Below are 25,705 nucleotides of genomic sequence, written 5' to 3'. Positions count from 1 at the left end.
TTGTAAATACTCCTGTGAAAGAATGTGGCATGTTTCTTCATTCAAAATACCCATTCTTAGCTGCAAGTCCAGATGGGCTAGTGGATGATGATAAAATATTAGAAGTTAAATGTCCTTACTCCAGTTTTAAACTTCCTGTGAATGTGCTAAAGATACCATATTTGGAATGTACTGATGACAAAATTACTTTAAAACGGAATCATGATTATTTTCATCAAATCCAAGGACAATTAGCAGTGACAAATAGACAAGTTGCTCATCTGTTTATTTACACAAAAAGTGACTTCAAAGTTTGTATCATTCCAAGAGATAATAAATTCATTGCAGACATGATTGAAACACTAATTATGTTTTTCCATGAGCATATTAAGCCAGTTCTTTTTTTAAAAAAAATGTTTTATAAACATTAAGTTTATAAAATAATTGAGCTAATTGTTATTTTACAATTTGAGTTTATGTAAAATTTTTCTAGATGGTGTATAGTGTGAATTTTTTTAAATAATAAAAAGAGATTTTGTTTTAAAGATTAAAATTCTTTTATTAGCTTACAAGTATTTATTCAACTATAGTACAAATTTTAAAACCACTATATTACTTTGAATTGAAGTTCCACAATGAAGACCTTACTGTGTATGATAGTATACATTCTTAATCTTAGAATTTATAAACAGACAAAAATTTAAAAATACTATAGATGGAAAACTTAAATTAGGCTAGGGTCTAGAATGGAAAAAAAATTATATACGGTATTAATAGAGAGCTAGACTAACAGTGAAACAAATTAAGAATCTCTGCCAACAATGCATGGTCTAAAATTGCATAACATAAAACATATAAATATAATTTCACTGCCAAGTTTGGTTACTGTCGGATGCATGTGTTGCCTCAAAATTTTATATGTACAGTACGAGCCATTCCTATAATACGTTCAATATGATTGTATTCTTTTACTAGATATTTTTCTGTCTCGAGATGACAAACTGCTGCTCAGCTGTGCTTTTCCTCTCATAAAAGTGGGTATATTTACCACAACATCTTTAGTAATTAGTTATTCCTGAATGTTAAAACCTCTATCAGCCATTACCCAGTCTTAAAATAATTATTGGATTTTCGTTTAAAGAATTAACAAATCGTACTTTAGAACCGACAACGTATCGCTTAGTCTGTTTACAACCTCGTCGATACTAGCGCCGCGTGCGAAGTAGATTTCACTTTTTTCCCCTATTGGGGACTGGGGTTGTTCAGATTAGTGATTTGTTCCGATTACCGATTATGTACGAAAAAATATATTAACCTGTCCTTTTTCTCCGTTGCGTGTCGCTTCGTGTTGAATTTTCGTCGATTTTAAGCCTGACGAAAAGTTTTATAATAATAATCGAGGCTATCGTATCGTTAAACATTATTTCTTCATTTTGTACAAACAAAATGAATATATTGAAGAATATAAAAACATGAAAATTATACTTTAGAAGTAAATCTAGTATCAAAAACGTTCGAATCAGCACGACACAGTCCGACTGAAAATCGTTCCGATTACCGGCGATTCCGATTACCGGGGTTCCGATTAACGACTCTCTACTGTAATATACATGTCGAAATTTCCTCCCCCCGAGAATTAATAATAAAAAGTTATTTTTTAATGAAATCTCATAACAGATGGAGCTACATACAATTTTAACGTCGTACTAGCGTGATTTAATTTTTCTTAAATATTTTTCTCTTGGAAAATTACGAAATATTTAGCTATAAAAGCTTGAAAACATTAAATCGTATTTACATTAAATTCCTTCAGTAGAAAAATTTAAATCATTAACTTTAAATTTATAAAATTAAATCCAGGAAGAACACATTTCTAAAAGCAAAATTACTTTTACCTATAACTGCAGTTGTACAGTACAATCAAATTTAACTATTTTATAAATGAACATTAATGCTTCTAATTATCAGCGATGAATAAAACTGAAAGCATTGATGACGAATTTAAATAGGAAAGCGAAAGCGTTACTTTAGATTTATTATATTGTGGTGGTACACCATTATATTTTTGTAATTTTGTATATCTATATGTTACAGTCAAAACCCGTTTTCAGTTAGAACGCGTTTTTAACTAGTTTATACTGGATGTCTGTTAAAACCCGTTTTGTCTAGTTAAAACTAGTTTTAACTCAAATTCATTTTTGGCTAGCAGTAAATTCTAGTTTTAACTAGACAAAACGGGTTTTAACAAAGACTTCCATTATAAACTAGTTAAAACGCATCCTAACTAAAAACTGGTTTTGACTGCAACATATAGAGTAATTCGGGGTAAGATGGTAAGCGGGGGAAGATGCCTACTTTTTGATATTTTCAAAAACGGTGACGTCAGATATTGTCATGTGTTTGTATGATGAATCGTTGGGCCAATATTGAGTGCGGAAAGCTGTAGTTGGCTACCGTTACTTCATTTTCTACATCCGAGAAGAATAAAGGCAAGATAAGAACAAAGTTTTTGTTGTGAAATGTTTCTAGAATCATTTTAAAACTAAAAGTTAAAATAGAATTTATTAAAATTTGCGGAATTAATGTGTGATGTAGTTAAGGTTCTAAAGTTTCCATTGTGAGCTACTGCCGATCTCGATCGGACACGCTAGAACACGTGACTCCGCTAGGCATCTTACCCTGACAAATGGAAAAGATGCCACATTTTTCACTGGGTAACATACCTATTTTTTGTTAATTGAATTCCAATATGCCTATTTTAAATAAATTTTTGTTTTTTCGTTTTATTGCAGGACATGCATAGAAATTATATAAGGACTTCTCAAAAAGGGTTTTGGACTGAAAAAAGCTTTCAGCTAGCTATAGAGCACGTTAGAACGGGCGGAAACTTAACAATACTTATACTGTGCTGTTATACTTACTATGAAGTACTTTGTACTACATATGCAATAAATTAAATTTGGTTAAGATATTCGAAAATTAATTTTGTGCAATTATATTTGTTATCTTATCCTAATGGCATTTGGCATCTCACCCGGATACTTGGGGTGAGATGCCTAAAATGCCAGACAGTAAAAAAGTCGTCATTGCAAATACAATATACAATTATTTTTCATATACTCCAAAGTTTTATTTGAAAAACATACTCAAGAATATGATATTTTTATTTGAGGCCTCCAAAACCCAAATTATCTCCATAATTTCCTTTATAAGCATAATGTTAGGCATCTTCCCCCGAATCACTATACATAACTTTATTTCCCCCAAACATATTTATGTAGCTAAAATTAGTTTTAACTAATGTTAAAAGTTAAAACTAGTTTTATCTAAAATTAAAACATGTACAGCAGTAAATTAACTAGACAGCAAAACTGCCGTTTTGTCTAGTTAAAACTATAATTTGCTGCTAGTCAAAAATGAATTTGAGTTAAAACTAGTTTTAACTAGACAAAACGGGTTATAACTAAAAATGGGTTTTGACTATAACACATATAAATAAAAATGTAAAGTTCGTTTGTTCCTACCGATTCCTTTGAAATTTTGACACAACGTTGCATTCGAATACGCACGTGTTTTTATATAATATACATGTCGAAATTCCCCACCCACCGGGGGAGAGGGACAGGATTAAGGCTTACCATGAAGAACTGGACTTCTACTTATACTATTTTACATGCGGTTTTTTGCGTTTTTATTGCGTTTTAATAGGGTACATCAACAGAATATACACTAAAAAGGGATTTTTCGATATTTCCCCGCGGGGAGAGGGACAGGATTAAGGTCTACCGTGAAGAACTTGGCTTCTATTATACTATTTTAGATGCGGTTTTTTGCGTTTTAATAGGGTACGTCAAGAGAATATACACTGAGAAGGAATTTTTCGAAATTCTCCCGTAAGGAAAGTGTTATACTTTTATAATACATACATTTTGAGCCACAGCAACGCGTGGCTGGGGCCGCTAGTATATATATATATATATACAGATACATGAACGAATTTTCGGCAACTGATGGTCGGCATTTCCTTTAATTCGAACAAAATTAGAGAGGGAATGTGGCCTCCAGAATAGTTTACTGGGTATATCGCGCTTATTTACATCATTTACACTACAATATACCTCAATTTTTCGATATTTTCAGTTTATTTTGCTAAAATTTAACCTTAGACATGGTCGAAGAGAGATGACAGTTTCAGAAATGGTGTCAAATGTAATTTACATTTAATATTTATTTAACTTAAATTTCTAGCCGTCCATAATATACTTTAGACACATGGGAGGAGTATAATTAGTGGATTAGAGGTGTATTAGTGAATTATTATACGTGACCACAGTTGGTCCAGTAAAATGGTTAATCCAGCAAGGCTTTGGAATTAAGGTTACCGAAAGTTTGGTGTGTACCTGTATATATATCTATTAGGCATAGAAAATTCTCACACGAAGCTAATCAGAATCGACGGTTCATCAATAAAACGTGATCTATATTCTGTCACTTATAAGAATCTAACATAGCACTTAGCAAACCGGAAGTTTCGCCATTATTTGTCTTTCTCTTCGAAGATTTAATCGATGATTTTTATTGTGTGTCGTAATCTGCATATATTTTGATAGTAGTTATATATTTATTAAATATTTTACTAATTAGTTTCATGTTTGCAGTTGTTTGAGACGAAAACAAATCCTTTCCGGACGATAATAATGGCGGCGACCAGTTTCGTTAAGGTGCGTTTTTATTTTGCTTTTTAAAATTTACTTTCTTAATGTTTTAAAGTAATCTTTCAATTAAAATTGCTATATTGTATAAAGCATACGTAGAGTTGCGTAGCGAACCATACCGTTTATGTCAATGCCTTGCTACATAATTAAAAATTACGTGACTTCCGGTCTAGACCCCTTTGAATATATTTTGTTCGTCCATTTTAAAGCTTAATAACTCCTGTATCTTTTATCAAAAATCTATGAAATTTGCAGGGTCGTTTGTGAATTAGGGAGCATTGATGCAATTAAATTTTGGAGGTTAAAGGTTGAGGGGATGAAGACATAGAAGGTCCCGGGACGTCTGTCATAACTCGATTAGGATTGGACTTAATGACAATTTTACTCGTTATTAGCATTTACAATATTTTATAAAACTCATCCCTAACTTGAAAATTAAGGTTTTGCCATTTTATAATTAATTAAACTATAATAATTAATAATAGGATATTTTATTTAAAACTTTTTATAACAGATCACGCCACCATAATTTTAACTTCTTTCTTTGCCGGGAAAGTTACGCGCAACTCGTTGCTGGATTTTTTAAAAATAGATGTTAATAAGTGTCCGCAACGTATAATTGCGGTCATTTCTAAAAACTTTTACCAAAACAAAATATAAATGAATACAGATAATGCTAGTTATTTGCTCAGTTTTATTTAACAGTGAAACTTTCTGTATAGTCTTAGTTTATGCGTGAAATTTTAAAATTAATGTACTGTATTCATATTTTTAATTCAGAGCAATGTGGTGTTTAATTAAAAATTTTAAAACATCATATTGCTCCATAAGATATATGAATTTTATTTTATTTTATTTTCTCTCACGAGATGGCAGAACGACTTTTCCGTCGTGTTACTACTATATAACAGTGTGTGGAGGGGGGCACGAAATCGTTTGAATCTGTTTGAAGCTTGATAACTCCTGTGTTTTTTGTCGAAAATTTCTGAAATTTTGCAGGAAGGTTTGTGTATTACGGGGATTGATGATATTAAATTTTGGTGGTTAAAGGTCGAGGGGTGGGAAGATAATGGGGTCGTGTGTAGGGTAGGAATTAATGGCGATTTTATTCGTTATTAGCATTTAGAATTTTATATATATATATATATATATAAAACTTATCCCTACCCTCAAAATTAAAGTTTTTGCCATTTTATAATTGTTAAAAATATATAAAGTTTTTAAATAAAACATGATAACAGATGGCGCCATCAAAATTTTAAATGTTGCTGGGAAAGTTGAGCAACTCGTTGCTGGTTTATTATAATTGTTCTTTATGGGCTCATAAACTTAAAAAGAACGAATATGATCAGTTTTTAAGCGAAAGGAATAAATTTTATCAATTTGTGTTAAAATTTTATTTTACATTGTTTAGTTATTATTTAAAACAAATATGGCCTATCTGTACTTTTCTCTATTTATCTGCGTTTTTAGAGGACCAGTACCATCGGCACTTATTAAAATATCGAAATCCTTCCAAATTTTACTTATCTTTTGCCGTAAGTGATATATAAAATTTTTCCAGATATATACATTAGTTCGAAAAATTAATCTTTAGATCGAACTGCTTCTCCGCCATATTACTAAATAACTGCACTTGCAACTCCTTCTATTTATATCGTGCTTTCCTATTGGCTAAATAAATGCGGAAGTTGTTTAGTCTGGAACCCGCAACTTTACAAAGTCGTAACTGTCCCTGCCACCCAGAGGACTTGCAAGCTAGTTGATGTTACTTGTTGACTGCGACTTACGATAGCGAGCTGAGTCGACCGTGACGTCACCAAATGTCGTTCGACAGCTTCTCACATAGCAAACCAGAGCCATAGTACTCACATGCTGTAAAGGACAATGAAAACCGTCGACTGAACGGAAAAATGACGTCACTTTTGCCGTCGAAACCGACAGAACACAATTCGGGTACGAAAGTATTCGATATTTATAAATTCATATTTTGATAAAAATAATGTTATTTGCTGCATATACTGTCTTTTAGTACGAACATGCTGCATTTTCTGAAGTAACAGTTTTACTGGAATTGAAAAATACAGTATTAAGTTACTAATAGAGATATCTTTTAAATATTTTATGTTAGATGAAAACAAAACTCCAGTATATAATCTTATATGAAATGTTTTGCTTTAATATTTAACACTTATTCTAAAATGTTTGCAGTATGCATCATTAAGGTGGTTTTAATTAACCCTGTTTAAATTACATTAAAACATGATTCTCAAATCAGTACTAGCTAGTGTATAGACTGAAGTAAAGTTTTAATTTTGACAGGTTGTTTATTCTCTAATTTTGTATTTCAAAACAAAATAAATCTATCCTTATACTGTATCATACGAACCATTGACATAGCTTTTTATTTTGAAACCTGTTAAATTTAATTATGTCAGAGTAACCTCTAAATGAAAAGATGTTCTATTTGAAATTACAAAAGGAATTCTGTGGCTTAAACTCGACAGAACGTGCAATAAACTGCGCGTTCAAGTCACGGATCTATACCGTGATCTTGGAACTAAGGACTCAATATGGCGGCTCCATAGGAAACATTGATGTCCTGACCTTGTGTTTATAGACCTTGGTAGGGTAATTTTCGCATGTGAGTACAAAGAAGACGGAACGGCAATTTTTAGCTTACCGTTTCTGTCGAAGGATTCCATGGTCCGTTTCCGCATGTGAGTACCAGGCTTAAAGTGATGAGGAATAAGAAAGCAATAGTGAAGTTGATGATAAGAGTGTGATAATAACAGTTAATACTTCATAAGATACTATTCTTACTGTTGTCTTTATCTTGATTCATTAATTCAAAGGCAAGAAATTAGTGTACACTGTACACTGTACAGTAATATTTTTAATACAGTTATGTATTATGAAATCTATTCAGTGTAACTTTCTTTGAAGCCAAAATTTCACAATACTCGTTATGAATGTCTATCGGTTAACGAGTATTATCAAAACAAGTATTTAAAGATAATAATAATTTTTATAATATTACTGCCTAAAAAATTTATTTCAATTTTCCTTTCTGTAATGTTTCTTCTATCTTCCAATCTCGTTTTTATAATAAACCAGCAGCGAGTTGCTCATCTTTCTCAGCGACATTTAAAATTTTGGTGGCGCCATCTTTACCATATTTTATTTAAAATATTTTTATGTTTTTAACTATTATAAAATGACAAATAGCTTAATTTTGAGGGTAGGGAGAGGTTATATACAGGGTGTCCCAAAAAGATGTACTCACTCTTTGATTGTCAAATATATAAATATTTTTTTGTAAATAGACGTGTCTTGACAATCACACAGTCCTAAGAAGTTAAATCAATAAACAAATAAATAAATACATTAATTTAAAACCTATTACTAAATTTAAAAAAAACATATTATTAATCGTCTATCAAAGTGTGAGTACATCTTTTTGGGACACCCTGTATATATATAATGTAAATGCTAATAAGGAGTAAAATCCTCATTAAGTCTGACCTTACTCGAGATACACACGACCCTTTTTATCTCTCCAACTCTCGACTTTTAATCAACAAAATTTAATAGCATCAATTCCCTTAATAAATACAAACCTACCTGAAAAATTTCAGAAATTTTTGACAAAAACATATGAGTTATTAAGCTTCAGATAGGGTGAACAAAATCGTGCCACACACACACTAACATTCATATATACAGAAATTACCCCCATTTTTTACTATTATTTTTGCATTTCTCGACGTTTCAAGGTGTCCTAAGTCGAAAAATGTAAAAATCTTGGTGGAAGGGTCATTTTTTGACCGATTGCCATACTTTCTACTGGTTATTTATAACAGCCGGGAAAGTAAAAATGCTCTATAATTAAAATTATTATCAATATACAACAATAATACGACTATTTTCATAAATAGATTTGTTTTGTTACTATTTTCTATTTTAATATATTATTTTAACCAAGTTTGTTAAAGAAAAATTTGACGAAAACTGGTATAATTATATATAAATTACGTAAATTATTATAGTGCTTGAGAAGACATTTGCAAGCAACACAATTTACAACGATACTTAACATAAATTTCTCTTAAGGTGCATTCGTTTCACCAGAATTGCCGTACACCATTACGTCAATTTTACGTCATTTTACGTTTTCTCAGTATACAAGAAAGAACAAAAATTACGTCAAAATATTGTATAGAATAATTTTTCTTACAAAAAGAATGGGCCGAAAATTTGATGAGAAGTGTAAATTGTAGTGCTATTACGTATAGTACACTAATGCCATTTGTCGACACAACAGATTATAATGTGTATTTTGTACATAATGGCTGACAAAATCTATACTTTTTGCTAACTTGACTCTTAGTAAGGTCAACCAACGTGAAAATCTTATTCCTTAAAATAGTTTTAATAATTAATTATAATAATAAATTTATAATTATCTAATAGGCAATAAGTATGTTAATTAATACAGATTAAAGACAATAGCAAATAATAAATGCAACTAGCTCTTGGAATTCAAATGAGTATTTGAGATTCCAATTATTTCTGCAATTAATGTATGATACTTTCATCCATTGCAAAAACTTTATTATCGTTTGATTGTTACATACTGTAACGAGCCGTTAAGTTATTGTTTGTCATCAACTTTTGTATGTAATGTAACTTTTCCGGCTATTATATATAACAGAGAAAAAGTATTGTGATCGGCCAAAAAATGACCCTCCAGATTGTTATATTTTTAGACTCAGCGGACCTTTAAACATCGAAAAATTCAAAAAATTCGGGTTTTTTCTTTCTGTATGTATGAACGTTAGAGTCTGTGTGGGAGAGACACGATTCTGTTCACCCAATTCGAACCTTAATAACTCCTGTATATTTCGTCGAATATTTCTGAAATTTTGCAGGGAAGTTTGTGTATTAGGAGCATTGATGTTATTAAATCTTTGCGGTTAAAGGTCAAGCGAGTGGGGAGATAGAAGAAGTCACATGTTGTATCTCGAATGAGGTCGAACTTAATGAAGATTTTTACTCGTTATTAGCATTTACAATTTTTTTTTTTTTTCTAAAATAGAACTCATCTCTACCTTCAAAATTAAGCTTTTGGACATTTATAATAAAAATAATAATAATATTTAATCGAATTAGATCTTGATCACGACGTAGTTTATGTCATTAGAACGGGATTAAGTCAAGTAAACAATACTTCGCATTGTTTTTTTTTGTCTGTTGAACTGATGTTGCTCGCCTTGGTCTGTTCAAACACGTAAATTTTAACGATCTAGACGATAAAAAAATCTAAAATTATGTTGTTATTTTCACATTGTTACGATAATACGTAACAGTTAAGCTGCGTGTCAAATTCTCGATTTTAAATATATAATACATTTTAAATTCTTCCAAGAGCTGTCCATAAATTACGTTACGCAATATGGGATGGAGTTATTCGTTACGATACGTTACAAGGAGTGGGATGTTTACAAAAAACGCTACATAATGCTAGGATCTCAACCCTTTGGTAACAATAATTCTGTTTTGTTTGGAAGTGTTGCGCAGTGTCGTTACTGCCTTATATGTTTTACACGTAATTAATAAAACAACGTGACATTCGCTGTGCTGTTTGTTATTTCTTACTTCAATTAAGGGAGTTGATCGAGGATATGCGTTACGTAATTTTGTAGGTGGACATGTACGACAGAGTTACAGTGCGTTACACAGGGGTGGGATGATACTATAGTTGAAAAGTATAAAAATAGCGGTATATAATTTATGGAGGATCCCACATTTTTTATTTATAAGAATAAAGGGGAAAAAAACATTTATCAGGTGCTTGCACTATTTAAAACGTAATAAAGAATTTATTAATTTTTAAATAGTGCAAGCACTATTTAACTCCGGACACACTGATATAAAAACTTCGGACATCGTAAGAAAAAAGTTTGAGTTGTAAAATATTGAAAATTTATTTTGAAAACAGTTCTTAAGCACATATTTAATAATTTTATATTTTAAAGAATAAGAGAGAAGATAAAAATAAGTATTTTCGAACATTTTTCACAAGTAGAAATGTTCTCTATTTTTCTGTTTAATATAAAAAATTTACTATAACAGGAATGCCCAATTGAAAGTAAACAAAATTTTTGTCATCACAACTACATTCTCAGCACTTTACTAAAGTAATGAGAACACATTCGAATTACCATTAAAGATAATGATTATATTCTCATTACTTTAATAACGAGAATGTAGTTATCTCATTTTGGCATGTAATTTTATTGTATAAAAATGTAAATTTAAAGACTACTTGAAGTAAAAATTCCCTTATTTTTTTTTAATAAATAATTATACGTTGAGAAGTTATATATCATTCTGAACACTGAACACTGCTAAAGAGTTGGTTGTACAGGCTGGCCAAGTGGAGATTTTCGGATATTTTACGTTTGAACATTAACTAGGGGCTAGTTTTCCATAGAAAGTTCTTTCGGGAGGCACCTACCCCTTAACTGATCGTCTCAAGTTTTGCTTTGTTGTACCCATCTATCCATTCCCTTTTGAACAAACATATAAGTTATACATTACTTTATACACAGGTAAAAAGAAAGACTGAAAGGTCATCATAAAGTTAGGAAAATGTTATTTCTGTGTTTCAATCTATTGTAAAATTTATCAGATGAATGATTTTTCTAATTTGATTGCAGATAATGAAAAATCATCCGTGACTCGTAGAGTTTTAGTGTACGAATCTGTCAATGTAGGAGAATAAAATCACTTCGTCAGGATATCCTCTAATAATGTTAAACAAAAGTTTTGTTTGAAAGAATAGACGAATTGTATGAAATACAGAATGGAATTAGGAATGAATCGAGAATCGGTTCTCCATGAAAATGATTATAAGCAGGGCGGATGCACGAGTGATATAGGGGCTTAAGCCATCCCTATTGATATACAAATACAAAAATTAAAATTTATTTGTACCAACTTGGTGTTTTTTTTAACTATTTACGGTAACAAATTGAATCATTTTCGAGACCATTCGTCCTGCACATGCTAATAAAAGGTACTTATAATTCAAATATTTTTAATTTTTGAGCCCTTTGGTTCTTCTGGATCTGTTATAAGAGTAAATATAGCAAATATCATTTTTCGTAATTTTTGGATTTTATAATCATAATAAAATGATAGAGATGATTCAACATAATCATTTTTATAATAAAATTAATTTAAAAATCAAAATTTATGCGAAGTTGCAGAATAGAAAGAGTTATTAGGCGTTCTTCAAATTTGCTTATTATAATTGGGTGTGTCCCGTAATGTATTTGTAATGAGAAATGAAGAATAGTGCTGCATAAATTTCTAAAAAATTAAAAAATTATGGTTGATTGATTTTGAGTCTGGACTTTCAAGATGGTAGGAAAAACCCGATCATGACTGACCTTAATGTTTTTTCTTTTTCTTGTTTTCCTATAATAATATATAATCAAGTTAAACTTTTAAAATTTATTAAAAAATATACTCATAAATTTTTGATAGGAAGACATACCTTATAGTTTAAATAATTTAGTTATCTATTTTATAACAGATTACAGCTACATTAAGGCATTGACTCAGAAAAAGTTCGTGCTTGCTAATTCATTTGCATAATTATTCTTCTAATTTAATTATTCTACATAAGTCTGCTCAAAAAGAAGTCTTTAAATTATTACAAACAGAGGCGCAGCAAAGAAAATCAAGCATATTACCTTTTATTTTTCAAATTTGTATTTTAATTTCGACGAACAAAGAAGCTCTGTATGACATTTTATATTAATTTTTGCGAATTTAGTAAGAAGACAACGTTGAATTCTGCAGAATTATGAACTTTTAGACATGGAAAAGAACAAATATTTATAAAAATAAAACGAATTAAATGCTTCTATTATCAAAACACATCACGCAAAACAATTACCTCTCGCATTCTTGTATTCTATTGGCTTGAATAGTTAACCTATGGTTGAAGTGGGAAGCAAAGTTTAGTTCTAGTCACGTGACCATCAGTTTTCTATATAAGAATCCTGTTCCTAAGTGAATAAATAAATTTGAACTACATCTACATAAAGACGTAAGTAACTGATGATTCATTTTATATACTAACAAAATTTCATAATGCAAATAAATAACTTAAAATCGTAAAAGGGAAATGTTCTTAAAGTTTTTACTTTTAAAACGCATTTTAAAGTATCGAGAAATAGTAAAATACTGATGTAGAAATTCTGAGAAAGATAGGATGTAACATGTTATTGACCTTAGTGTCTGTTGGTACTGGTGAGGACAGACAAACGAGTTTCATATCTACCTTCGAATCCGGTTGTTTCGGATGAGGAAATTTTTATTTTGTCTGACTCGTCTGTAAAAACTATGTTAAATTATGCGTTGAAACTAAATTTTCTTTAAAATTATCAACGATTTTTTTTTGTAATTTCGACATAAATAACATTTTTATCAATAAAAAATATCGTATATATTCGTCTTTAAATTAAAATTTTCACATTTATTTTTAGCGTGATTGTATATTTTAGACGTTTTAAAAACTCATTTTACATTTAAATATATATTCTTCTATAGAATAAATTTTAGAAAATTTATTTTATAAATAGTTTGTCTGTAAACAAGTAATTTTAAAGCCCTTGAATTTCATGAAGAATTAGTTTTGACTGTAAGTAAACTAGTTATCCTTGAACTTTTTATATCTTTTCCTAAAACAATTATCGTTAATAATTTCGAAGAATTGCAGAATGTTGTGAAATTTTAATTATTTAAATCTTTATAATTCAGAGATAAATTCTACCAAGAAAAGATTAAGATGATTTTCCTAACTTTATTACTCCTGGCAACTGGTTGCTATTCTTTCCCAACTGGGGCACCTACCGATTCTTGCAGCGAATTACTGCCAAAACATCCAAAGAGAGGACCAGATGGGAGTCCAAGTTCGGAAATTATCGAACCTCAAACTAGCCCTTCTCCATTCAAGCTTGAAGCTAAAGTATTGAAGTGCGATTTAATTGAGGGTAAGTATTTTAAGTACGGTTTTACTAACCGACAATGCAAGTTTTCTATTGATTGTCATCTGAATTCTATCCATTTTGAAATAATACAACAACGATTATAAAATATTTTAAAACTTTATTATGAGAAAAAAATATTCAGTTTCATTCAATATTATTTATTATCATATAGAAAGTCTTGTCTTCTATAAAGAATAGACATTACACGTTGCACTTTTTTTTTATCGAGTCATCTAATTAAAAGGATTGAAAACATACGAAAATAATTAAAATAAATAGCTGTATCTAATGAAATAAAATAAAATTTAACTTCCTGTTATTTATGATAAAGAATAATTACAAAACAAAACAAGTTATAGAGAACCAGTTCGAATTAATGTTGTCGTTAAAGAAGCTTAAAAACTTTTAAAAATTAGATAATAACTTATGATATTTACACAACATTTTATTTCCTGTATTAATTTCTAGTTACTCTTAGTGGAGATGAATTTAGAGGATTTATACTGAGACCATTTGACGAAGATGGAAAACCTTTACCTGGAAAATTTTCAGATGCTTCCGGTTTGCAAACCATAAACTGTGGTGAAGAGGGAGTTAGTATTTGCTATTTTTTCATATTCATAATGATATTCGAGTTCACAATATTAATTTATCGTATATTATCTGTAGGATACCGCAACCCATACAGATCGGGAATTAAAGAAGGATTACAATTTACAATGGAATTATCCTGACGGTTGTAGTAAAGATGGTCTTAAAGTTGTTTTCAAGTAAGCTATTAATTGTTTGGTATTATATTATATGTACATTAATCTATATAAATGAGATAGTCAATATCATAAATATATTTACGGCATTAATAAAATAATTCTTAACAAATTTTTCGAGTTACTAAAGAGAATATCAGTATGTATCGGATTTTTAACGAATTAAATTAATTATATAGAAGAATTACACGAGTTTAATTTTAGAAGTATAATTGTTAATGTTGTTATATTTTTTTTTTCAGAGGGAGCGTAGTGAAGAGCTACGATTTGATTTGGAAAATCGAATCTGAAGCTGTCTCACTTAAAGAGTAAAAATCTAATGATATTCAATTTTTTATTTTTTATTTTATATTGTAAACGACATGGATTATATATTTTGATAAATAAAATATACAAATATACATTTCGTTGTTGCTTATGAAATTATCCATTAATTACATGTACAAATTTTGAGCCACTTTTGACCCCCTCTCTCTCTGTTGTGTATAATGGTGCAGTTTTGACAAACCTCCTCTACTTTAATTGTGCGCACAATAGTCATGGACTTCTTGACATTGAAAAAATAATTTACAAAGTTCTGCAAGTATTTTTAAACTGACAGTTTATTTAGATGAGTAATAAGTGGGCTTATAAGAACAAATTCATATGCCACTAATGCACAGGTTGCTTCTCTCCCCTATCGTCTACCATTTTCTCCAACCCCTCCTTCCCTTAAACTGTACAGGTAATTAATGCTTGACCCTTACAAACAATTTTGCGAATATAGTTTAGCGTTGATTTTTGTTTAGCCATACAGAATAAAAAATAATTCATTCACAATATTGATATTCAGAAATTATTAAATTGGAATTGTAGAGTGACAAATTTTAACTCAACCTTTTCTGTAAAAGGTAGATTTTTTTCCATAATGACGTGTTTTATTATTAATAATTCGGGAAGAAGATACACATGGACAATTTACCCTGTTTCTTAATACTACATAATTCATTTTTTTCGAATATTTAACTTGATTTAATTTACAATTTAAACATACGAAGACCTGATTAAATTAAAAAAAAAAAAATATCGTTAACGAAAAATTTTCAGTATTACAATTGATTGTTTTAATATTATTTCTTCTCCGTGGATATTAAGAGAGCTTTTTAAAAATCACATCCTTCACAGTTTTGGCAAGCCCACAACAGGGAGAGGTCAGATGGTGAGGGGTAGAGCGTGATATTTATGGATATTCGGGACAGACAATTCTCCGAAAAATTCAACTGGAGTTTTCGAATGCCCTGATTTGTGGCCGACCCCCCAGAGACGTATACTGGCTTAATTTCCTTAGTTACCAAGCCTTAAAATTAGTTATAGAGTGACATTAGATAGTAATGTTTTAGACTCTAAAACATTACTATCCTTGTGTTTAAAGCTATCATTAATATCGAGATTTACATTTATTTCTCCTGTCCGAATGGCGATGTGAAAGCAAATTGTGCCTTCCCAGAGAATCCAAATTATCAGAAAAATCAGGACGAACTTTGTCCTTTTACTTCCTAGATGATACCCGGTTTGCGTGTTTGTGGAAAGAGGATTAATACGAACGGAAGAGCGTATTATAGTTAAAATAGAGACGAATTGCCGGAATTAAAATTATTAATCGATGAAAAAAGTTGCGAATTCATAGACTTAACATCAGTCGAATTAGATACAATGGAAATTACTATAACAAGTTTGCCAGACGTACGGTAATAACTCTATATTTACGATACTTTTGTTTAATGTACAGTACAGTACATACAGTATACAGTAGAAACTTTATTATTACTGTACGTGAATGTACGATAATTTGAAAGAAATTCTGAAGTAGGCTCATCTAGCTATAAATATATATTTTATGTAAAACTTAATAATTCGAGAATTAATAGTGTAGTATAAACTGGGGGAGCAGTAATTTCCCTTAACATGCATATGGATGGAACAGTTTTAGCTTTTGGAGTAGATTCACAGAGAGTAATTCGGCTATAAAGTATCACATTTAAATGATAACGAAGGAGGTTACCTAGCTCCACGCCAAGAAAAAGACCTAAAATTCAGATTCATTCGAAAAATGTATGTAGTTGCACGGAAAATACAATATAGACGACTGGTTATCTCGTTCCTGGATATAAAATTTTGTTAAACAATGAATTCAAGGGCCAATGTTTTTTGTGTTAAAAAGAATTTATAACTGAAATTTCGATAATGAAAAGACTTGCAGAACTCTCAAAACAGAGACGACGTATTTACGTTTTGTTTATGTCAACTAATACATCAGAATTTGTAAGTTCATAATTAATATTTTTTATCAAATCTGCTAATAAAATCGTGATAAAATTATATGGCTTTTTGCTTAAACATTTTGCAAAAACTTTCTGGCATCAGTTTTACCAGACTTAAAAGTTGCTAAAAATTAGGAAAGTTAAGAAGTCATTGTTACAAATGTTATAGCTACGAATTACAAACAACAACGAGCTTCTATTTTAAAATAATAATGAATTCAGTATCCTGATCGACGAGCAGCTGATAACGTAACAAATAAAACAATTTGAATACTTATAAGATATTTCGAACCAAAAACACACAAGAAAATCACTCATCCGTGTTTTTTCTCTAGAATAGAAATTTAAGGATAAAAACTATTTATTACTGGTGATAAAATATTCACTCGAAAGCGTATATTTTAGAATTTTGCACTACTATTATTGAATATCCCCACAAATATAACTGGTATAATAATTTAAGGTGAAAATGTGTATTACAGCAATACATTTTACAGCATGTAGGAACGTATTCTAAACACTGCTTTTCATCATTTTTAATATTTAAAAATATAAATTTTTATAAAAATGCTTATTTTTTAATATAACGGAATTATTTTTTTTGATTTTAATTACACGTAAAACTAGTTTATTAAATTTTCTATATGATGTTAAAGTAAAGGGTTTCCGATTAAAGATGGATTATTTATTTTGAGTGTAGCAAGATATAATTAATTAATTTTAATAGATTTATGGTATCATTATAATTATATAAAAAGTTTAGTAAATTGTTTTATTCCAGATAAAGTTTTCTTCTTTCGGTATGTAACCATTAGTTTACGGTTCTGTTCAAATATACTAAATCATATTACAAGTCCATCAAAGTGTGTTAAGCAGTAGGCTTCACTTTAACATTCTACGTTTTATTGATATATTGGTAAATACTTCAAATATTCAAATTACGTGAAATTAAAAACGTAAAAGAATTGCTTTGATAATGATTCCATTTTTAGGATGAGGTAGAATCAAAGAATTTTCTATTTCAATGTTCTGAAAAAACGTAAAAATAATTGTTTACATTTGAATATTTATTACCAGATGAACATAAATATAGGCCTATATACCCACATTTTTACCACAGTATTCCAACTTGAAGGATCTAATCAAATTAGCAAGCGTCAACTTAATCATTGTCTCTGCCATTCTCTTTCCTAAACAGAATCTGGGTCCAGCGCCAAACGGTTGATAAACGATAGGATCAATATTCTTGCGATTTTCGAATGAAAATCTGTAAACAGAGAAAGTAAACATATGGATATTAAATGAAAATGTTTGAGTAATTATTTCACAAATGACGATATTTTTCGTCTTCTTTCGTAAAATGTTAAGATAATTGAGACCTTTCAGGATCAAAGTTTGTAGGTTCGTGCCAATATTTAGGATCCATATTAAGGCTAGGAACAGGAGCCAAAATTGGAACGTTTTTAGGAATAGTTAAGTCTTTATACTTGATCTCTTCCGTAGTTATTCTGTTAATGAGACTTGAAAGTTTCGAAAAATTTTACAATCGATATTGTAGAATTTATATAAAAACACGTGTAAATTACTTACAAAACTGAGAATGGCCTGAAGCCATTCTAAGTGTTTTTAACATCACTTGTTCCATATATTGAAGTTTATCTAAGTCTGAGTATTGGATTTCTTCCTGAAATAGTAGTTTTGATTATTATACCACACATTTTTTGGCATGAAAATATCAATATCGAAGCCATAAAGATCAGTGATACGAATTATCTAAATACCAGGTTAATATAGTTTTTTTAAATGTTAAAGTTAGTTATATATAATTATATAATACATTTCTTTTGATGTTTTCGTTAATTTCTCGGCGAACATTTTCTTGTATATCGTTATTTATTGCCAAGTAATACGAACACCAACTTAAAGTGAGACTTGTGTCAAAACTATTCAAATTAAAAATGAAACGAATTTTATATAAATAATTAATTTAATTACTATTAAATTTAAATATAATTTACCCGATTATAAAGAAAAATACAGCATTAGCAACAACTTGGTCAGCTGCGAGTTTTCGCATTTTCCCATTCGTGTTATTCTCCGCTTCCATCATCGTTTGCTAAAGACCTGACAGATTTTTCTAATGAAAAAATAAAATGCATTATGACGGTAATATTAGATATTTCTGATAAAATTTAATTAATTAAAAACCCACAATCTGAAATTTTATAATATATGAAATATTGAAAAAAGAAATTATTAAAAACAATGGAGTTAGAACTTTTTAAATCTTAGGGTCGATTTACACACAACAGCGACGTGCCGGCACAGTGCAGTAAGCATCGATAAATATCACACATAGCCAATCAGAATTTCATATATGACACTTGTATGATTAACAGAATACAGATCACGTGTCGTAGATGAAACTCTGATTCGCTATGTGTGATATTTATCGATGTTTATGCCCCAAACGGTCACAGTCTTTACCCAGCATTCCGCTGGCAACACGCCATTATTCAAATCAACAGTATTATTTTGCATAACGATTGTAAAGTATTCTTTAAGTTTTCTTTTTACACAGTTTGTTTCTTTATATACAATTTTAACATTATTAATATCAATATTACAATTATGAGCGTTACAATGCAAGAATACCGGTGAAGTATTAACTTTGAGTCTTATTGCAGCAAGATGTTCGGATAGTCGAACTTTCAACTTTCTTTTTGTTTCTCCCACGTAGAAACTTGGATTTCTACACGTGCATTGCAGTTTATACACTACTCCTTCTTGTGTTGCTTGTATGCGAGAGGCGTTTATGGCAGCTCAGGCCTTTACGCCGGAAGAGAACAGAATGGGAAGAGTCGGCCTTATAGAAGACAGCCAATCCGAGAAGACAGGTGAGAGGTCACGGACGCGACCAAAGTCGGCCTTATATGAGACGGCCCCCGCGAGAAAGGGAGATAGAAGTGCCTTCCGGGAGGACTTGGGGGGTAGCTGGCCCCTATTCAGGCGTCATATGCAAGGAGGAAAACCCGGAAAAAACTCCTGCTGCCAACTCGTCCGAGTGAGGTTCGAACCTCCGATCGAACTCCGGTGTTTAGGGTCTGGTCTCCGCCAGTTTGAGCGGAGACGGAGTCCACCACTCCTTCTTCTTCCAACGGATCCTTTTTATCAATACTGTCTATTTTCATCAATTCCGACAACCTATTTTTGTGGGTGGGAGCCAATTTTATTAAATTTTTATAAAAAAACTTTTTGATATTTTTCATATATTCCTTTCATATACGGAAATGATACGTACTTTTTTACTTCTTGTTTTTTCTTAACTTGAAATCTATGCAAAACAAAGTCCTCGTACCACTTTTTTAACAATTTTCTTGGATATTCATTCAGTAAATACTTTTTATTTACTGTTTTCATTTCTTTTTCTCTTACATTAAATTTTGTCGTTCTGGAATAGATCTTACTTATTTCTATGATATACAGTAGAGCATCGATTATCCGACCCCGATTAACCGACTTATCGGCTAACCGACCGCGTTCTAGTCGGCAAATTCAAATGTTCGCTAGTGATGTGGCGCTACAATATTTGGTTATGTCTTGGCTACTTTAATATTATTTTTGTTAAATTTTTGCATTTTTATCTGGCAGCACTGGCTCGACCATGAAAGGGAGGCTAGTATTTAAACCAGGCCTAATACACTACTAATAATGTATTTTTTCATACTTTTTGGTTATCCGACTTTTTCAGTTATCCGACCAACCCCAGTCCCCAATTAAGTCGGATAATCGATGCTCTACTGTATATATTCCGCTTTTGGCTTACCGGACAATATGATTTAAAATTTATAACTTTTTTGGCGTTACATGGTTTTTCATACTTACAATATTCTAGGTGGTTATTAAAGCGTTTAATTGTTATATCAAAATAATTGATTTGTTTATATTTTTCAATCTCATAGATAAATGTAATATCTGAATTAAGATTATTTGCCTGTTCCAGTATTTGGTCGGGTGACGTTATTTTACTATTATATATGAGTATTATATCATCCACGTACCTTGCCAGAAATTTTATTCCTATAATTCTTGATACGGCCATGTCCATGTCTATCATAAAAATCTCTGCTAATTTTGGGCCAATGACGGAACCTATCGAAATACTATCCTTTTGGCGATAATATTTGTCGTACAGTAGCAGTCGATATATCGTGTTTTCCACTTCTTATGGCAAAATAAGTTGGCCCTTGAGTAACTCACTGCTTCAGGATCTCGCAGTCCTTGCGGTCTATTAATCACTATACCTGCATAAACTGATGGGATCAGTTTGTGTCTTTCCGATACAATAAAATCGTGATCGGGAAGCTTTACTCTGTACTCTAGGTGCATTAAGATAGGCCAGGGATGGCGAACCTTTTTGAGTCCGCGTGCCATATTGTAAGCATACTTAGTTTTAAAGATGTTAATGTGTGCCAATGTCTTAGATTTCGAATAATGATATTTAAAGAAATTAAACGAATACGCTTTAATTCGAATAAATGTAAAAAATCTGATTGAAAAAAAATGATCAGGTAATAAACAGAAAGAATGATTGAAAAAGACAGAAATCATATAATACATTACGTGCCAGATGATTTCTCTTACGTGTACTTTTGGCACTCGTGCCATAGGTTCGCCACCCCTGGGATAGGCGATTGTTTCTGCGTCGCTTTTAGACCGATAGCCACCTGTGCCTTATCATCTTGGTTAGGGACCAAATTAGTTATTGTTTTTTCAACGATTTCAGACTCTTTTGATTGTCTAGGTTATAATAATTCTTTTTCATAAAATAATAATAATAATGATATATCAAGTCCATAACACTTTATTGATAAGAAAGCAAAAAAGTTTAACAAGCAACTTAATATACAACGTACCTTACTAAAATACGACAATAAGCCAACTTTTCTTTTTTTATCTTGAGTGTAATGGTTTATACGTTGTTGTATAATAGTAGAGAACCCTTTCGTATCAGTGCCGTATCGACCTTTTGCTTCGGTCCATACAAGATTTGAACATTATCACTTTTCTTGTCGACATGTGCTTTTTTATGACTTGAAGAATCTTTGGTAAACACCATCTAAGTTTATTTTTTGCATTTTTACGTTTATTATTCTATCACGTCAAATGAGATGGCGTTAGTACAACGAGCGTTCTTAACAGAAACCGCCCAATTAAAGCCAAATTCAAAACTCCACCACTCAACGAAATCAAAATATAAATATAAGAATATTACGTAAGACGAGATCTATTACCCCCTACCCCTGAGTAAGAAATCGTAAGAAATCCTTGACCTAACCCACCTTATACTACCTTACATAATTTATGGACGGCCCCAAATGGAAAAGAATCCGCATTGTTGAAATTAATGGCTGCTTTTTTCGTAGCGGCTTTACATATTTGTAACAACTCCAAATATCTGATTTGAGTTCTGTTGTGTGTGCAGTCTGGAATTCGGATACTATTAAAATGTACCGCGATTTCAGGGTGACTAACATAGACAGCCAAGGCAGTGATGTTCAGGCCCCCATTTACAGAAATTTGATGCTCTTTTATGCGTGTATTGATGTATCGTTTTGTGACCGTACGTATTCTAAGCCCTGTTAAATTGATATTCCGTAAGAGAGCTCTGTATATATATCCTGTATACCTGCAACCATAAACTGTATATCTTGATAGGATATACAGTTTATAGTTGATATAGAGGAACTCTCTATCAGAGTTTACTTTGATATTTTTGACCAATTACAGATTAGATTGTAGTATTTATGAAACCGTGCCGGTGCTTATTCTGCAACTTGAACACTAACTATATGGTGTATATACTCGGACACATGGCAAACTTCATCACTAATTTTTCTTCAGTTGATACGTATACTAGGTTTTGTACACGTTTCGGGCTGTCGATCGCCCCTCTTCAGCCAACTTCAGATCACAATTGGTCTGAAGTTGGCTGAAGAGGGGCATCGACAGCCCGAAACGTGTACAAAACCTAGTATACGTATCAACTGAAGAAAAATTAGTGATGAAGTTTGCCATGTGTCCGAGTATATACACCATATAGTTAGTGTTCAAGTTGCAGAATAAGCACCGGCACGGTTTCATAAATACTACAATAAGAATTAAGAAAACAGAAACGGCATAATTCATCAGAAGAAGATGCAAAACAGTCAGCATATATACAACAGATACAGGACCAAAGTACAAGGTGAGATCGATAGAACTTTTATAGACTTAAAATATCTTAAAACACATCTCACTGAAAGAAAACTTCTCAAGACATTATCCTTGCCTAAATCAATTGCTGATGCAATACCAACAAGAACTAGAAATTATATCAATTTTAAAATTTTAAGAGCAGCAATACAATATAAATACATTAAGATTAGAAGATTAAAAAGAACCTTACAAAAAATTAACGTAAAGAAAGAATCGGGGCATTTAGAAATCACCAGCGAGCGAATAGAACATAACCAGAAGATATGAAGAAAACAAATATAAAAGATTAGTTAAGAAATTCCAATACCCAACCATAGACGAAATAAACACATGGAAAGAGAATCTTATTCTAAATAAAACAAAAATCGACATCCCAGCAAACATCAAAGAAATATTATATAAAGGTCTAGACTTTAATGGTCCGAATAAATGGGATATTTTAGAAATAATACCAAATTTAGACAAATTATGTAATAATCTCCCAGAAGCAGATTCAAGTATTATGAAAATGAAATTGAGTAATAGAATTAAAAAATATGTAACTAAAGAGGGAAAAAAATCAATAATTAAAGACAAGAACTACTTCCAGTATATAAATCAAATCAAAGCATTACATAATTTTTTACAAGAAAATAAAATAGAGATCATAAAGGCTGATAAATCAAAACAAATTGTAATAGCTACCCAAGAATGGGTTAAAAATAAGAAACAAGAAATAACGAATAATACCAAATTTAGAAAACTTCCTATAAACCCTATTGAAGTTATATATTTAGAACTTAAAAGACGAATTACAAAATTAGAGCAACTACATGAAATCAACAAAACCGAAAAGTGGTTTATTCTGAATGAAGGAAATGAACGTACACCAAAACTAAACATACAACTAAAAACCCACAAAATAGGAGAAAAGGTTCGTCCAATCGTAGACTTTAAGTATTCCATGTTATACAATTTAGAGAAATTTCTAAAACAGCAGCTTAAGCAATATCAAAACTCACAATTCGCAATTAAAAATACAGATGAACTTATAGAAGAACTAAACCAAATCAGTATTGAAGAAGACTCTAGGATAGCTAGCCTCGACGTGGTAGACATGTATCCGTCAATAACATGGGACTTAATAGAAGATAAACTAAAAAATCTGGAAGTTAATAATGAAATTATAAATTTAATAGAATTTACATATAGAAGCAACTACTTTGAATTTGATGGAGATTACTATACACAGACGGATGGAATAAGCATGGGATCAGTAATAGGACCAAAATTAGCGGAACTAATCATGATAGATGTAGATAACAAAATTAGCAGCATACGAGGTGTAAAATTCTATAAAAGATACGTTGATGATATTCTATTAATATATAATAAAGCAGAAATCGCAATAGAAGGAATTAAAAAACAAATCAATAACATACACGAAGCAATAAAATTCAAAGTAGAAGTAGAAGAAGAAACCAGTCAAGAAATTAACTATTTGGATATCACAATAAAAAGATTAAAACAGAGTTTAGAATTTCGAACATTCAAGAAGCCAAGTTCGGGAAACATAACAATAAGATATCAATCTAATATACCACTGCATATCAAATATAATACATTTAAAATGGAATATTCTAAGATTAAACATAGAACAAGTCAAAAGATATATATACATAAGGACATAGCTGAATTAAAAAAGAAATTTCTTCTAGCGGGCTACCCGCAACGACTATTAAATAAATGGGAAATTAAATTAAATACTCCAAAAATACCACATAACAATGAACAAGCAAATAATATGAAGTATACTGCTTTCCCATATATCAAAGGCCTATACGAAGAAATTAACAAAGAAATCAAAATACTGGACTTTAAACTTGCACCGTCATACCAAAAACTGTCTAACAGATTAAAACACCTCAACCCATTGAAAAAACAACAAGCAATAACTGAAACTAAAAACGTAGTATATAAGATCCCTTGCACTTGTAATAATAATAAGCACTATATAGGAGAAACAAAAAGAAAATTGGGAGTCAGATTAAAAGAACATATAGCTGACTTAAAATATCATAGAATAAATTCCGTTTTTCATGATCATTGTACTCTAAACGGTTGTAAAATAGATAAAGATAACGTGGAAATCCTTCATAAAGAAATAGAAACATATAAAGTGTATCAAGTGTATAACGTATATTAAAATAACAATTGGCTAACGAGTATAAACAGCGCACCAGTTATTTTATTCGATTTTCCGTTGAGCTAATTAAGCATTAAATACAAGTACAACTCACATTCCAACGTATCTTACTTTCGAAGCAATCGTTTATAAAATTGAAATATGCTTTAAAATTAATTAATGAACGAAATTTTACTCTTTCGAAAACTGTATGATATTTCTTCTATTTTAATTGGGTGTATTCGATCTTATTTAATTAATTCTCGTTATTCAGAAGATAATATATCTCGATAATAATCAAACAAATGATTATTTTTTTATTCTTTATTCTTAATTATCTTTTAAATAAAGATAATTATAATATAGGTTTATATTATTATGCCAAATCTTTCCGATATCTGTTTACTGGAATTATTATAATCACAGGCATTTATCAGAAGCCTATATTATTGCGTCT

At 30.6% G+C, this 25,705-nt stretch overlaps 2 protein-coding genes and 3 long non-coding RNA genes across 6 annotated transcripts in view; 3 read left to right on the top strand and 2 right to left on the bottom strand.

The window, feature by feature from the left end:
- LOC136986959 (uncharacterized) overlaps window positions 1-12,584 on the top strand; it is a 32,130-nt gene extending 19,546 nt beyond the window's left edge. The window contains exons 2-3 of the long non-coding RNA XR_010882564.1: window positions 4,638-4,700; window positions 12,541-12,584. This is a non-coding gene — a long non-coding RNA (uncharacterized lncRNA). The remainder of the gene's footprint in view (window positions 1-4,637; window positions 4,701-12,540) is intronic.
- Window positions 12,585-12,721: 137 nt separating this feature from the next.
- LOC136986958 (putative defense protein) lies at window positions 12,722-14,927 on the top strand. 2 transcript variants are annotated; one of them, XM_067284601.1, is made up of 5 exons: window positions 12,722-12,816; window positions 13,530-13,762; window positions 14,228-14,352; window positions 14,429-14,529; window positions 14,769-14,927. In XM_067284601.1, the coding sequence occupies exons 2-5, from the start codon at window positions 13,558-13,560 to the stop codon at window positions 14,836-14,838; spliced, it is 501 nt and encodes a 166-aa protein (XP_067140702.1). In that variant the 5' UTR covers window positions 12,722-12,816; window positions 13,530-13,557; the 3' UTR covers window positions 14,839-14,927. The 2 variants fall into 2 exon arrangements, with proteins under 2 accessions (XP_067140702.1, XP_067140701.1); XM_067284600.1 differs by lacking the exon at window positions 12,722-12,816 and adding an exon at window positions 13,346-13,410.
- A 2,834-nt stretch (window positions 14,928-17,761) lies between these two features.
- Window positions 17,762-18,302, bottom strand: LOC136986935 (uncharacterized). Its single transcript, XR_010882559.1, has 3 exons — window positions 18,206-18,302; window positions 17,934-18,093; window positions 17,762-17,855 (listed from the first exon to the last, which is right to left on the bottom strand). It is a non-coding gene; the product is annotated as an uncharacterized lncRNA (long non-coding RNA).
- Window positions 18,303-18,416: 114 nt separating this feature from the next.
- Window positions 18,417-18,957, bottom strand: LOC136986944 (uncharacterized). Its single transcript, XR_010882562.1, has 3 exons — window positions 18,845-18,957; window positions 18,664-18,769; window positions 18,417-18,510 (listed from the first exon to the last, which is right to left on the bottom strand). It is a non-coding gene; the product is annotated as an uncharacterized lncRNA (long non-coding RNA).
- Window positions 18,958-19,641: 684 nt separating this feature from the next.
- On the top strand, window positions 19,642-25,269 carry LOC136986942 (putative autophagy-related protein 11). Its single transcript, XM_067284581.1, has 2 exons — window positions 19,642-19,723; window positions 23,462-25,269. Exons 1-2 carry the CDS (start codon window positions 19,642-19,644, stop codon window positions 25,267-25,269), a joined length of 1,890 nt encoding a protein of 629 aa, XP_067140682.1.
- The last annotated feature ends 436 nt before the right edge of the window (window positions 25,270-25,705 follow it).

Source organism: Centruroides vittatus, unplaced genomic scaffold, assembly GCF_030686945.1.
Source record: "Centruroides vittatus isolate TY-2023 unplaced genomic scaffold, ASM3068694v2 scaffold_1424, whole genome shotgun sequence".
NCBI classification, from domain to species: Eukaryota; Metazoa; Arthropoda; class Arachnida; order Scorpiones; family Buthidae; genus Centruroides; species Centruroides vittatus.
Note: the sequence above shows the minus strand (reverse complement) of the source record. Positions and strands in the feature narration are given on the sequence as shown.